The sequence below is a fragment of the Centrocercus urophasianus genome, unplaced genomic scaffold (genome assembly GCF_019232065.1).
Source record: "Centrocercus urophasianus isolate 14NV4802_14NV808 unplaced genomic scaffold, USGS_Curo_1.0 seq_10, whole genome shotgun sequence".
Taxonomy (NCBI): domain Eukaryota; kingdom Metazoa; phylum Chordata; class Aves; order Galliformes; family Phasianidae; genus Centrocercus; species Centrocercus urophasianus.
This window is the reverse complement of record NW_024884142.1, coordinates 63,589,500-63,604,063: the sequence shown is the minus strand read 5'-3', so window position 1 is coordinate 63,604,063 and position 14,564 is coordinate 63,589,500. Positions and strand designations below refer to the sequence as shown.

General features: G+C 42.7%; 1 protein-coding gene across 1 annotated transcript; it reads right to left on the bottom strand.

Annotated features, from left to right (window-relative positions):
• Positions 1-7,395: 7,395 nt before the first annotated feature.
• On the bottom strand, positions 7,396-14,550 carry CUNH1orf131 (chromosome unknown C1orf131 homolog). Its single transcript, XM_042811422.1, has 7 exons — positions 14,455-14,550; positions 14,027-14,334; positions 11,021-11,077; positions 10,164-10,259; positions 9,383-9,469; positions 8,370-8,425; positions 7,396-7,729 (listed from the first exon to the last, which is right to left on the bottom strand). Exons 1-7 carry the CDS (start codon positions 14,513-14,515, stop codon positions 7,600-7,602), a joined length of 795 nt encoding a protein of 264 aa, XP_042667356.1. The 5' UTR covers positions 14,516-14,550; the 3' UTR covers positions 7,396-7,599.
• Between the last annotated feature and the right edge of the window lie 14 nt (positions 14,551-14,564).

Below are 14,564 nucleotides of genomic sequence, written 5' to 3'. Positions count from 1 at the left end.
GGGTCTGCTTTAACCTACCTCGGCTCAAATGCTCCTGGACCCCAGACTTCTTCCTGAGTGTGCTCATTGCAAACCTGCCTTCAGTGAACACAAGAGCTGTAATCACAGCATTGGCTTCAATTATTGCCAGTCAGAGCAGTGTGTGGGAATACTGTACGTAGGCTGCACATAGATTTTTATATTGGGAAACATCCTGTGATAATTTTAATAGACACTCCCCTTTCACTTTTCTTATTAAAAGCAACCAGGTGTTGTTTGCTTTGGGACTGAACCTCTGTCTTTACTACCAAATTCTGTGAAAGAAATTCAAATGAATTTAGATCTTTCCACTCTTCACGCACCGCCAGGCATTTAAAATTAATTCAGAATGGGTTTTAGAAGTGTTTGCAGTACTTGGTTTTGGTTATCATAGATGCTTTGGTATCGGTTCCTAGTGTTGTACCTTGGGGAGAATGCAGCGAGTGATACAGGTTACTGTGTTTTAATGCAAACAAGGACACTAGGTGGGGACATACTTCAGATCTGTAGAGAAGCATAGAGAAGCTCATTTATTATTCTAACACCTGCACAGATACGTGTGAGGTACAGAATAAGTAACTGCCATTATAGTCTCTTTGTAACCTAGTGGAGATGCAAATAAAATAAAAGGAATACAGTTAAAAGTAGGTATCCTGCATTAGCAACACCAGGTCTGCATCTAAACAAAATTGACTATATGTTGGTTGTGTACACATTCAAGGACTTGGATTTGGCATGATCCATAGCAATAAGCCAAGTAACCCCATAGAGCACAGTCTCATGACTTCAGCTGGATCAGTTTTAGTAGTAGTGTAACAGAGTAAATGCTTAAGTAGTTAGAATTCTGCTAGGAAACCCGTTACTCTATGTGTACTTATGCAGAGCATCCAGGTGGCAGCAGAACTTTACATAAACCACTCTAAACACAGACCAGAGCAGAACTTTCCTTTTACAGAATAGCATTGGGTGGGGAGAAGTGTGGCACTTACTTTCACCTCTCTGCTCAGGCTGGAGATAGCTTGTTTCTCTGCAAGTTAACTCTCCCATTTGGTTATAAGCCCAGCTGTCTGCATGTTCTTCATCTACAGCATCACTTCTGCCAGCTTTTGTTTCCTCCAAATCTCTTCTTTAGAAGGGAGCCAGCCTTTAGTAGTATGTTCCTTGCAGAAATTGTGTTACTAACTATTCAGACTGCTTCCCAGTCACCTAGGTAAGCACAGAGATGCCTTTCATGGGACGCATCTGCCCCTGGAGCACAGGCTGATCCTTGTAAACAGGAGAATAGAGCCTTCTGAGCTGGGATGAATCTTGCCCCACATGGCGCAGAGTCCATGTGAGGCACCTGTAAACCTAATGTTTAAAAAAGTCTTGTTCTACTAAGCACAATGAAGCTTGACTTCTGCATATGTCAGTTTGGAGCATCTGCCTCTGTCTAAGTAAGTACAGTAAGCAAACTTTCTATCCTGCAGGACAATGAGGGATGCTTAGTTTTCATCTATCCATGTGAACCCAAATATCATCCTTTGTGAATCCTTGTCCCAGCTCTTTCCTCTGCAGATTTCCCTGTTGAGTTCAGTGGGACCAAATAGAAGAACTGTGCCATCAGGGGTATTGTCAGACTCCCAGGGCGTGCAGTGCTGTACCATTGCCTACACTTGTGTTTCCCTCATCAACACAAATAAACTACCACAAAGATATTTTTACAGAGAAGTAATGTCAATATGGGCACAGGCCTAGGTGACACTCCCTTACTTCTTCTGAGATTGGAAGGTGTGCACTGTAAAACAAATGTCAGTGAGGATAGTAGGAAACTGTGATGTATCTTTAATTTGGAAAGCAATTTGGCTTCTAAAACAAAGAAGACAGGGAGACAGCTCAGTCATGTCCCATACTTGCTACGTAGTTGAGACACAGTGAAATACATTGGACTAAAATGAAAAAAAAAAAAAAAAAAAAAAAAAAAAAAAGCACAAGGTTACATATACAAGAACTTAAGAGGAAAAGTATCAAATGTGATTTATTATATGCATAATGTTCCATTGTGTTGTAAATAAAGCCATTAAAGTGTATTGCTGTAGTTTGTTCTTGGCTGGTGGTAGAGTTCTGTCATAGTGCTGTAGAAGTCTGTTTTTCTAATTTTTCTTTTCTTCAAAGTGTAATTAGTAAAGATGGCAGAGAGCACCCAGTCCTCTACTTTCCTAGTTGTTCTAGAGCAAAAAGAAATGTGATACGCAGTTTTTGTTCTCCTTTCTTACATGATAATATTTATAAAAGAGGTAAGAATGAGAAGGTCAAGGCTAAGCTGCCTCTACCACCACATGGAAAAACACTGTCTGTGATTGCCAATGAGGTGGTGCATTCTGGACCATAAATAAGACAACCTGTCCCTGTTAGAAGGGATGAAGAGCACAGCAACCTGCTAACAGCCATCAAGTACATCTTCTGTTCACAAAGGGAATGACAAGGAAATACAGTTGTTAAACCTAATCTCAGGCTTTACCAGCTTTGTAGCATTCTGCTTAAATAGCATAGGAAACAATTAACCTTTGAACCAGGCAAAATAATACGAAAACCCAAGTATCTTGGCTAGCTCAGCTTTGCAAAGGAGATTACAGTTACAAGTCCACCAACAGGTTATTGCAACAAATGCATCACAAATGCAAACAGCACTTGTCACGACAATTACCAAACAAAGATCATCTTAGTAACTTTTCATTTTTGAGGGTTTTTTTTCTTTTTTTCTTTTTTTTTCCTCCTTTTTCTTTGAAGCGAGCTGCTTGTAGTTTTTACTGACAACATTTCTGGTGATTATCTTGTAGTACTGAATACTGTGCACATGCAGGTGGCTGGAGTGGCAGCTTGAAGCACAAACCCATCATGGTTAAGAAGCACTCAGTCTTCTTATGTGCAGAAGCCCATATGCAAGCCACACAAACTAAATGTGTGGGGCTTCTGCAGCTTTGCACAATACGGGAGACAGATGTGCACTGACTGCAATAGGTACTCAGCACCACGTTCCCCTTCTGCCAAGCAACCTTCCTTTTGTTCTGTTTGTTATTGGAAGCAAATACAAGCAGAATATCACTTTTTCCCCCCAATTGGAAGATTTCTATTATTTTTCCTTAAATCAGTAGATATAAATATTTATGGATCCGGATTGCATCCTTTCATCATGATTGCTGATACCACCTCCCTTAAATGTTGTCAATAAAAACACTGACCTTTCTAGGTAGCATGGTGAGAAGATATTATGTGATGAATATTAAAATAAATGCATGAGGTAAAACTGCTGTTATTTCTGATTGTTATATGAAGCATGAATAACACTGATTTAAATGTTGGCAACCAAAAAACGTGCAAAGGAATAACATAACGGTGTTCACTTCTGGTTAAGTGAAAGACGAGAAGTTGTTTCTGTTTTCTTTTAACCATGATGTTCTTTTCTTCAGCATCATCTCCCACAGCTTATATGAATTTGGAACTGGTGAAATATACATCTCTTCTGTATGTGTCTGTCACCAGATCGAGAGGAAAATATAAACTTTTTATAATTTTGTATCTGTAGCAAAGTTTGTATTTTTTGAATTGGAAACAAACTGCTTTTTGTCTTTTGGTCTGACTAAAACTTTGTGTATTATTATTATTACTCTTTTGGAAAAACCTGACGTATGAGTTTATGCCATTTTACAATTTCTAAATAAATTCTTAAAACATTGCCAACAAATCCAACATCAGTACTCTGTTCGTTATTACTGAGTAAGCTGTCTTGTGTGGATGTGGCACTCGTGCAGGACACGTACCAAACTGCTGATACCTACTTCATTACCACAGCCAAGAGCAATTCAGAGAAAGCCAGTCTCTTACTCAGATAAACACAGAATCACAGAATCACCCGGGTTGGAAGGGACCTCGAGGATCATGTAGTTCCAACCCCCCTGCCTAGCAGGGCCACCAAACACACACATTCAGATCAGGTTGCCCAGGACCCCGTCCAACCTGGCCTTAAACACATCCAAGGTCGGGGCATCCACAACCTCCCTGGGCAGCCCGTTCCAGGGCCTAACCACTCTCCTTGTAAAGAACTTCCCCCTAACATCCAACCTAAATCTTCCCTCCTTCAACTTGGATCCATTTCCCCTAGTCCTGCTGTTGTCAGCCCTTTTGAAGAGTTTACTCCCCTCCTGGGTGTAGGTTCCCTTCAGGTATTGATAGGCTGCAATGAGGTCACCCCGCAGCCTTCTCTTCTCCAGGCTGAACAAGCCCAACTCCCTCAGCCTGTCCTCATAGGGGAGGTGCTCCAGCCCCCCTGATCATCTTAGTCGCCCTCCTCTGGACCCTTTCCAAAATCTCAATGTCTTTCTTGTACTGAGGGCTCCACACCTGGACACAGTACTCCAGATGGGGCCTCACAAGAGCCGAGTAGAGAGGGACGATCACCTCCCTGTCCCTGCTGACCACCCCTCTCCTGATGGAGCCCAGGATCCCATTTGCCTTTCGAGCTGCCAGAGCGCACTGCTGGCTCATGTTCAGTCTCTCGTCCATCAGGACCCCCAGGTCCTTCTCTGCCGAGCTGCTCTCAAGGACCACTCCTCCCAGCCTGTACGGGTGCCTGGGGTTCTTCCGGCCCAAATGCAAAACCTTGCACTTTGCCGTGTTGAACCTCATTAGGTTCACCCGAGCCCAGCCCTCCAGCCTGTCGAGATAAACCATCCATGTCTCACCTTTACACATATGCCAGATTCAAACACCTCTCTCTTAACACCGCTCCATTAGCTCTGACTCGCATGTTCCTTAGGGCCATGAGGTAAGAATACAAGACAGAAAAGGTAAAACTTCATAACAGTTTAAAATTACATGTACTGCTGATGCTGCAAACCATCATCAAGCAGATGCGTCGAGAGGGACCGAGCACGGCTCCAAAAAAAGCGCATTTAAGCTAAGCAACCCAATGAATGCTTGTTGATAAAGAAGAAAGCACAGTAACACACTGGGAGCAGTGCTAGGGAAAGAACAGAGGCCCATCCAAACCAAACAATTGGCAGTAATCAAAGATAAGCATACAAAAACATCATCCATCATGGTGATAGGGTGTTTTTAAGCAAGAGACAACTTGGCATCAGCTCCTTCACTGCATAGACTTCTATTGGGAGGGGAAAATAAATAAATAAATAAATAAAATCAATGGCTTCAGCATATGGGGAAACAGTAATAAAGCTTAGCGCAGTTAGAGGCATGAGAAAACACAGAAAGAGGCATGAGAAAGCACAGATAAGAAACATTTAAAGAGATCTCCTTTTCTCCCTCATTCTGCTACTTGACTGCAGACAGGACGCAAAAATAAATGGTCCCTGCTTCCCCTTACCTATAATGAATCAGTTATTTTGTCAATACTGGTTTCATGCATCAGCATATGTCTCCAAAACAACTGTTTGCTGGTTGAACACACACTTTCATACTCTGTTAATTAATAACACATTCTAGTTCAGAGAAACAGTAAATGCATAAATGTTTCTCAACAGTTGTTAGCCAAATTGCAGTCATTATAATTTTTGTTAGTCATTATAATTTTTTGTTAATGTGTCCAGTTACAAAACTGGGCTAAAGCTATCATATTTTACTGAGAACATGATCCTGCAAGTATGTAGTACGGCTAACTGAAATCACCTCAATGATTTGATGTTAAAAAGACACAACACCACATAACAAAAAAACATACACACCAACATTACAGGTGTGAGAAACTGTAGCTTCTTGAATAAGCTTTTAATTTTTCCAAGTTTTTTGTTTCACTGTCAAATTAGCATTCCAATTTTCTTCTTTTTATTTTAAGAACTGAATTTCATTCAACTCTAACTCTTTTTCTGGTCTTTTAAAACTTGACACCAGGACTGCAAAATTCAGATGCCTCCTTTAGACCAAGTTTCACTCCCAGAAACATTTTGGCAGTTGTGGAGGTGGGAAAAGAACTTAACCCTTTAAATTACCTAGGCTGAGTGAGGATGAACTCCCACAGCACATAATACCCAAATCCAGATGAACAGAATTTCATGTAGAAGAGAGCATTAAAAATAAACAAACACCAAACTCAAGGATCAACCAGGAATTAAAAGATACAGGTTATTCCATAACATCCAAAGCTCATCTATTGCCTCAGCAAGTTTTGATGCTCTCTACACAATTGGGCTTGATGATTACACCGTCACATGCAATCATGATTTGACATTTCTTAAGTCTGCATATTCAGTAACTAGTTAGGATTGTTAATTCCAGTGCGAATTTGCAACCAATGCTGATTAAGCAATTACAAAGTGTGATAACAGCGTTTAGCAATCCAGCTTAGAGCCATGTGGGAAGAGCGTGCAGAAACACTCCCTTCCTCTTTTTACCTCACTGTTTTCCTCTGGGCTCCCTCCCTTTGAGTCCCTTTGAGTATTGGCACAGTGCTTCTCCAAGACTTGAAAGTAAGGTGAAAGGTACAGGGGAAAGATCGTGTGAGAAAGTATTCCATCCTGTGCTGTAGTTCCCCCACATCAAGATAATTTCTTATCCTGGGAAGGGAGCAGCTTCTGGTGTTGCTGTTCTCATTGCTAGCTGCAAGCTGGCTCAGACTTCACTGTTCACTGAGGTTAGAGATCAGCTTATTCAGGTTCCCACGAGGCAGCTAGGAAGCATGTTTTCAAATCCTCATAGGTAAGCTGAATTTCACTTGTACATTTAAAGAAGCATCTCCAATAATGGCTATTTTCTTTCTCATGTATATCTGCTTCATTGCCACAACTGCTCAATAACCTTAAATATAAAAAAAACAAAGCATGAACTTCTTTCCTTTGCTTTTATCAGTAGGTTAACTGTTAAATGACAAACAAGTTAACCATGAACAATGTGTAGCTACTGGATGTCTGTACCTCATCTGGCATTCAGCTCAGGTCTTGAACATTGCCTGTTTTTGTATACTGTCTTACATCATGATCACCCCCACAATAACCATCTGAAACTACTTATTTGGTGTTCTCTGTAGACATACAAGTTCAGCCTCTAACTCTTACCTTCAGAAGAATCTCATTTTTCATTCTTGAGAAGATAATTCTGAAACTTTAAAAGGCTTTGCTGGGCATGAAAACTGTTTTGTAGTTCCACTCTCCACTAACAACTCAGATAAACACAGAAAAGATGTATGCCTGACATAGAACACCTACTTCAGGTTAAGAGAAAATAAGGTACAGCTTTTGCCATATTTCTTCCAGATGAAAGCAAAGAGCTATACATTTTAATATATAATTCACTAGGTGGATTAATTTTTCACTTAGCACCAATAAGTTAATTCTAGAAAGTAAAGCACTTTCTTTAGCACATATAAAAACAACCCATGTAACCTTCTTAATTATCAAAAAGTCTTTCTTTTATTTATAACATGGTAAATTGTCATATTCTCCCAAGAATAAGAGATAGAAAACCCTGCAAGAAAAAATAAGGTAAATGAATTAGGACATGGTGGCAGGGCAAGGCTTATGTAAGTCTCTTCTGGTGGCAACAGGAGTTCTGTTTTAATGCTTTTCATCCATTTCATTTGGTATCATAAGTTCATTTGATAACTTTAGTTGATTTAATTTTCTTTATGTCACCGCTTTGTAGAATCAAGGTCCCATCTCTGAATTTTCCAACTTGTCCTGCAGGCCAAATGCTGGGCACCGATCTCTTCCTTTTGGCCTTTCTGAAATAGTAACGAAGGAAAATGAATCAAGAGAAACACCAGAAACTCATTAAAACATTCAATACATTGAAAACTATCACCTATTTATGCAGTCAGCATTCATATTATGGAATACCAAATTATAGCATGTATTGGTCCCAAAACATTTATTACCTGTGTTACTGGTCAAAACTTGCAGCACATTACAGAATGAACTACATTAAAAGAAACATTTGAAAACAAAGATTTTCAGATAAAGAAGATAAAGAGTCTCACATTTCAGCTAGCCTGCTACACTATAATTAAGAATGTCACTGTACTTTTCAAGCCTCTATTTGCTGTACCTCGTTGTTTTGCAAAAGTTGTTTCTCAGGGCAAATGCTCTGAGCAAATGTCACATCCTGGCTCCCCACACAGGGATTTCCATCCATCCTAGCTGTCATCTTAAACAGGCCAGGGCAGAACTGACATCTTTTCACTGAGGCTGCATAACTAAAGCCTCTGAAACTGCTAAACATGGAACAAAGTCACCATTTTGTAACGAGAATTCTGCAGTTTGAAAAATTCACATATGGTATTAAATTGTTACACATGGTTACGTAGGGATAATACACCAGCAAGACTATATCAAAGAAACATAACAGCATTAAAAATTTCTCACCTCTCCTTCAAGTCTTTTTTCTTCTTCTTCTTCTTCAGAGAATCACCTTTTTGTACCTGTGTTTAAAGATGCCTATTTTAATGGCAAAGGAACAGGTTTTTTTGGCTAACCACCCCCCCTGAACACACAATATCCAGTTGTTTTTGCTTCACTGAACCAGATGCATGAAAACAGGTTGGGATACCTTTTGATAGGACAAATGATGCAATGCCTCACAGGGCACTATGCCCAGAGCTCTTCCTGTCACCTTGTGGAAAGCACAGACCACCCACGACCAAAATGCTACCCCTGCCACGTAAGGGCACACAAATCCAGCGACACAAGGGGTACAAGATAGATCCTTGAGTCAAAACATCTACTTAGTAGCAGGCAAGTACATCTAGCTGCCTGACTGAGCACACTGTCAGATGACAGGGTTTGCCAGTGTTTGGTCATAAGCTGGGTGTGCTTTAAGCCACGTGATAAAGGAGAAATAGGTCCCCTGAAAAAGAAGGTGGCAAAAGACAAGTTGGTGGAGCAGAAACCTGCCTGGCAGCCTGCTCCCACCCACAGCACAGGCAGGGAACAGGCTTGGGGCCAGATGGACCATGCTAGAGGATGGATGCAACACAAACCTCACCCTCGCTTTAAATAATGAGCAAGATCCTAGATGGAATTGCACTGATATAAAACCAGCTGAACATCTGGCTTCCTGTGGTTAGATAAAATGCAACAAACATTAATTGGAGACCAACCAAAAACCAAAACACAGAAAAACTGCTTATTTTGCATCATCAATCTACCATCCTCGACAGATAGGGCACTGAAACCCACCACAGCACAGTTTGAATTCTGTACCCTTCCTACTGCACATGAAAAGCTCTGACTGGTGAGATGAGTTGTGCTGGAGTCAAGCTCACCTCATGAGAGCAGCAGGTGTCAAACTCAGGCACTCCTCCTGTGCCTGAGGCATTATTGGGCTTTTGGGCTAGATCTTACATGTTGACTTTTTATAGACAAAATGTCACACAAACCTGTCCCTTATCATCATCCTTTGTTGTTTTCTTCACCTTCATTTTCTCCTGGTATTTCTTGTAGTTGATGTGTTCCTTTTTGGGAGGCTGTAATAAAGATTGGGAGTGATACCTCTGCTGAAATTTTCAAATAGATTCAGAAATATTCACATACTTGCATTGAAATTATTTTTCAAGTGGTGGGTAAGCAGAAGTAATAGTTTATTTTCCTTAGGATGAGAGGAAAGGGACTTAAGGACTGTAAAGCAGATACATGATAAAAATGTATTTCTTGGTGGGAAAGATGTTTATATTGTGTAACAGATCTACAAGGTTTCCAAAATAACACCACACCTGGAAAGTTCATACCCTCCTCCCCATCATCAAAGAAGACTTAGAAAAACTATATTTTCCCCCTTTTATACTGCTGGTGATAAACAAAACTGAAAAATTCTTAATTGTCAAATCACTGGGAAAATGGATCTTTATAAAAGCAAGTCTATCCTCTTAGCTGTTCAGTTTTGAAAGGTCTGTAAAATAATCAGTAAATGTTGTTTTCCACCCCAATCAGTCCTATTTCACCTAAATATCTCTGAGAACACAAAAATATTAATTTTCCAGATGTTTACAGAAAACTGACCAGACTGGACAGAAAATGTAAAAGTAAACATGAGGTGAAAGAAGGGGTGGAGAATGGCATCTTGTGTTTTAAAGAAGTGATACCAAAACCTCAGTGTTTCTTACACTTTCCCTGCATTGTAACAGTTGGGTCACCTCCCAGCACAAAATGAGCAAGAATTACCTTGGCTCCCAGCATGATTGCACGTTCCCGTTCCCATAGACGCTGTTCCTGCTTCTCATAGCCAGTGATTCCAAACCTGTGCACTTCCAAACGAGCCTAAAACATTACAGAAAATTGCAAGCATTTTGTAGTTGTCCAGTCTGTTGTAAAATAACCCTTGACAGACCACAGCGAAGTCATATTCCCAGAGACACCTTAGCTAATATCTGAATTCAGTATGCTATAAAATAATGGAAATGGAGTTCTGTACTATACTGCAGAACAGTTGACCACTGTTCATCTAATCTCTGGACAGTGAGGACTAACAGAGGGTCAGTAACTGTTTCTGTTCATTTCACATAAAACTGGATACTTGGGAAGGAGGTGCTTTGCAGAAAAGTGAGTTGTGTTGTGCTGTACACACCAAAGCAATACAGCATGCTACTCACAAGATCTAGCATTTACAGAGCATTCCAATTCCTTGGCTGTAAAGCCATTAACTAGTGAGAAGCACTTTTTTTTTTTCTTTCCCCATATGAGATCAAAAATTCATAACTAACAACATAGGCCTAAAATAACATATGCAACACATTATGGGTACTCACATAGCTTTACACAGCTAACATGCAGTGAACTTCCTTGATTTATCAGTGAAAGATCAGAAAGAAAAGCCAAGGAGCCACAGTACGTTCTCTAACTCGCTCCTCCTCCAGCACAGCACATTACACCAAAATTACACATTAGGAAATCCTCACCTGCAAAAGACAAACTTTTCCAGCAATGCTTCTCAGTAATTTCACTGCAGCTTTCCCAAGCATATAAATACATGCACACCTGCACAATGAAGCACTGAGATTAGGTAGGTGCTAGTGACTTACTTTTTCGAAGTTAAATTCTTGCTTGTTCACATTTTTCTTTTCAGCCACTGTTCTGGTCTGTGAAGAAAACAAAACATTTAATTGAATTTTACCTGGGTGTCCTGGTGGACGACAGGTTGGCCATGAGCCAGCAGTGTGCCCTCGTGGCCAAAAAGGCCAATGGCATCCTGGGATGCATTAAAAAGAGTGTGGCCAGCAGGTCGAGGGAGGTGATCCTCCTCCTCTACTGTGCCCTGTTAAGGCCTCATCTGGAGTATTGTGTCCAGTTTTGGGCTCCCCAGTACAAAAAAGACAGGGATCTCTTGGAAAGAGTCCAGCGGAGGGCCACAAAGATGGTGAAGGGCCTGGAGCATCTCTCCTATGAGGAAAGGCTGAGTGAACTGGGTCTGTTCAGCCTTGAGAAAAGAAGACTGAGAGGGGATCTGATCCAGGTCTATAAATATCTGAGGTGTGGGGGGCAGAATGGCGAGGCCAGACTGTTTTCAGTGGTGAGTGGAGACAGGACAAGGGGAAATGGCCAGAAACTGCAGCACAGGAAGTTCTGCACAAATGTGCGCAAGAACTTCTTTACAGTGAGGTGACGGAGCACTGGAACAGGCTGCACAGGGAGGTGGTGGAGTCCCCTTCTCTGGAGACATTCAAGACCTGCCTGGGCACCTACTGGTGCAACCTGGCGTAAGGAACCTGCTTTGGCAGGGGGGTTGGACTTGATGATCTCTGGAGGTCCTTTCCAACCCCTACAATTCTGTGATTCTGTGAATATAATAAATAAACCCAATTTGAAAGCAGTGAAATGCTAAAATGGGTGGCAAGGAAGAGTACTAAACCTTCCAGACATGTTTTTCCAGCTTCCTCTTTTAATAAGTCAAGGTAAGAGGGTGTCAGTAGCATTTTAAATATGAAGATAAGGTCGTATTGGAACGGCCTTGTAAAATTTACGGGGTGCCATTATATCACAGAACATACATAGCTTTGTCCCGCACTTCATTGTCTACATTATTAGCTAATGCTTTCCAAGAGTTCCATAATTCAGACAAAAAAACAGACAAAATAATAAATTCAATTAATTTTTATAATTTCAAGTTTATACAACGTTTTTAAAAGTGCTATGCATCATGCATACTTCCATTTCAAAATCTCTCCTAAAACTGCTAAAGCAGGATACAATGTGAACTTGAAGTTATTTTGCTTTGGACTTGGAGAAAGGTAACTTTGTGTACTGACAGCTGGTGGCAACACTCAGTACAAAGTTTCTTTTGCTCTCTAGAATATTTAGTCACATTTAGTCCAGCAATGAACTCAGGCTACATCAAAGCACAGCTTCCCTCCGCATACAACAAAGCCAGATGTCTTCTAGCTCTGCAAAGCTGCATGTAGTCTGGCAATCTATATCATAATGAAAACTGGTTGCCTACAGAACATTTCATTAACAGGCCTAACAGGTCTGCTTTTACAGGCAGAAAAACATACAAACAAAAAAAAGCATAAGAAAATGAAAATCTGGAACAGTTTCTGGAGGAAATCATACTGGAAAAAGCACATGCATGCGCACACACACACACAAAAAAAAAGAAAGAAAAAAAAGAAAAGAGTTCAACCAACTGCTCAGTTCACTCTCTAGAGATCCCCAGTCCCACGTCAACCTTCCATAGTGGTGAGCCTCATCAAATGCCCATTAGAACTTATTTTAGAACTGGGCTTCTGATGTTACGGCTATAAGTGCAAATTAAGGCAAACTGCCAGAGAAACACTACAATGCTGACCCATGGTAGACTTCTACCCACTGTGGAAGGCATGGTAACTTCCAGCCAGGCCCATAGAATCATAGAATTGCTCATATTGGAAAAGACCTTCAAGATCACCTTTCTCTTCGTGCCCTGGCTTTTGGTAGTGTAAGGACACTGGGTGCCCATAAACCAATCAGGAGCCTGAGACCTAATGCCTACAAGACACTCCCTCCATAAGATACCCAGCACAAGCCCCTCAAGGTGCTCCTTGCTTGTCGGTGACCTGCAGGCCCCTCACACCCACGAGGTGAGGGCAACACATGAAACATTGAGGCAGAGGAACAGTTAAGAGGCTTTTCTGCCTGTTTTATTTGTAGGACACTGCTAGAGGCTAAGCCTTGTGTTTGGCTTGAAGTAATAAACATATTTATGTAAAAGCATAGCCACTGGCAAGCTGGTGAACTGGCAAGCTGGGTGTTCACGTTTTGTACTGCATTGGCAGCCACATGGATGGGTTTATTTATGTCGCTGGGATTTACTTTTCTGTTTCCAATGCAAAATACTTAATCAGAGATCTTTTGAAATCAGAAGAAAAAGCCATTGGTCATAGAATCCTAATTGTTGGAAAAGGCCACTAAGACAGCCTAGCCCAACCACCAACCCATGCCCACCATGATCACTAACCATATTCCTCAGTGCCACAGCCACGTTTCCTCAATACCTCTAAGGATGGTGACTCTATCACCTCCCTGGGTAGCCCCTTTCAGTGCCTCACTGCTCTGAGTGGAAAATTTTCCTAATATCTGACCTGAACCTCCTCTGGCATAATCATTACCTCTCAGACTGCACTTACCCCTGTTTAACCTGCCAGCAGGGCTGGCTGTCATTAGCTGGGTATCCGGGGAGGGGTCTGGGACTTGTAGGCACCTGTACTGGTGGAGGGGAGATCCTTGGAGCAGGAGTTACTGCTTTATGATGGCAGAGGGCAGAGACAACAAAACCAGGCAAGCACCTAGGGATCTTGCTTGCTTTCTGCTGTACCCACAAAGGCGCATCCCTGTCCCTCAATGTAAAGTCTCTGGCGTGGCTTTAGGGGGAGGGGAAAAAAAAAAAAAAAATCTGTGCTTTAAAGAACTTTCACCACCCACGCTCCTGCTTAAAGGAGGGCAGCACATTTTTGTTGGTAGCTGAGGTTTTCTCGTTTTGCAGCAGCACCAACAGAGCAGGGCAGTTTTGGGACGGAGCCCCCAGCCCGGAGGTTCCCCCGCCTCGGTTCTACCTGGGTGCCGCCGCCGGGCGCCGCCGGAACGGGGTCGGGCCGCGCCTTCCTCTTCCTCTCGCGGAACACCACCACCTCCACCTGGGCGGGGGGCGGCGCGCCGTGGTGCGGCGGCGGCGGGGCGGTGCGGCACATCTCCTCCCGCAGCCCTCCGAAGAAGCCGCGGGCGCCGCGCCTCCCTCTCTTCGCCCCGCCAGCATCGCTCGGGGCTGTCGGCTGCGCTTCCTGGCTGTCCTCCTCTTCCTCCTCCGCTGCCGCCTCGCTAGCATCGCCGTCCCCCGCCGAGCCCCGGACGCCGGGCTCATCACCTGCGCGGCAGAACACGTGCGCGGGTCAACTTCGCGTCGCAGCGAGCGGCCCTCCCTCCCGCGGCCCCTTTTCCCGCAGCCCTCCCTCCCGCAAATCTCCTTTCGGCTCCGCTCACCCACCCAAGTCGTAGAGAGCGCCGAGCACCGCCTCCAGCCGCCGGCAGGGCTCCCGCGACCCCATGGCGCTCAGAGCGGAAGGCCGCTTGAGCCCGAGCGGCTCCCGTCGCCCC

Coding starts and splice junctions, on each gene's coding strand:
- CUNH1orf131 (XM_042811422.1), bottom strand. CDS start 14,515: ATGGGGTCGCGGGAGCCCTGCCGGCGGCTGGAGGCGGTGCTCGGCGCT. Junction 11,078..14,026: donor CGCCCGGCGGCGGCACCCAG/GTAGAACCGAGG, acceptor TTTTCTTCACAG/ACCAGAACAGTGGCTGAAAA. Junction 8,426..9,382: donor AGGATGATGATAAGGGACAG/GTTTGTGTGACA, acceptor CTTTAAACACAG/GTACAAAAAGGTGATTCTCT.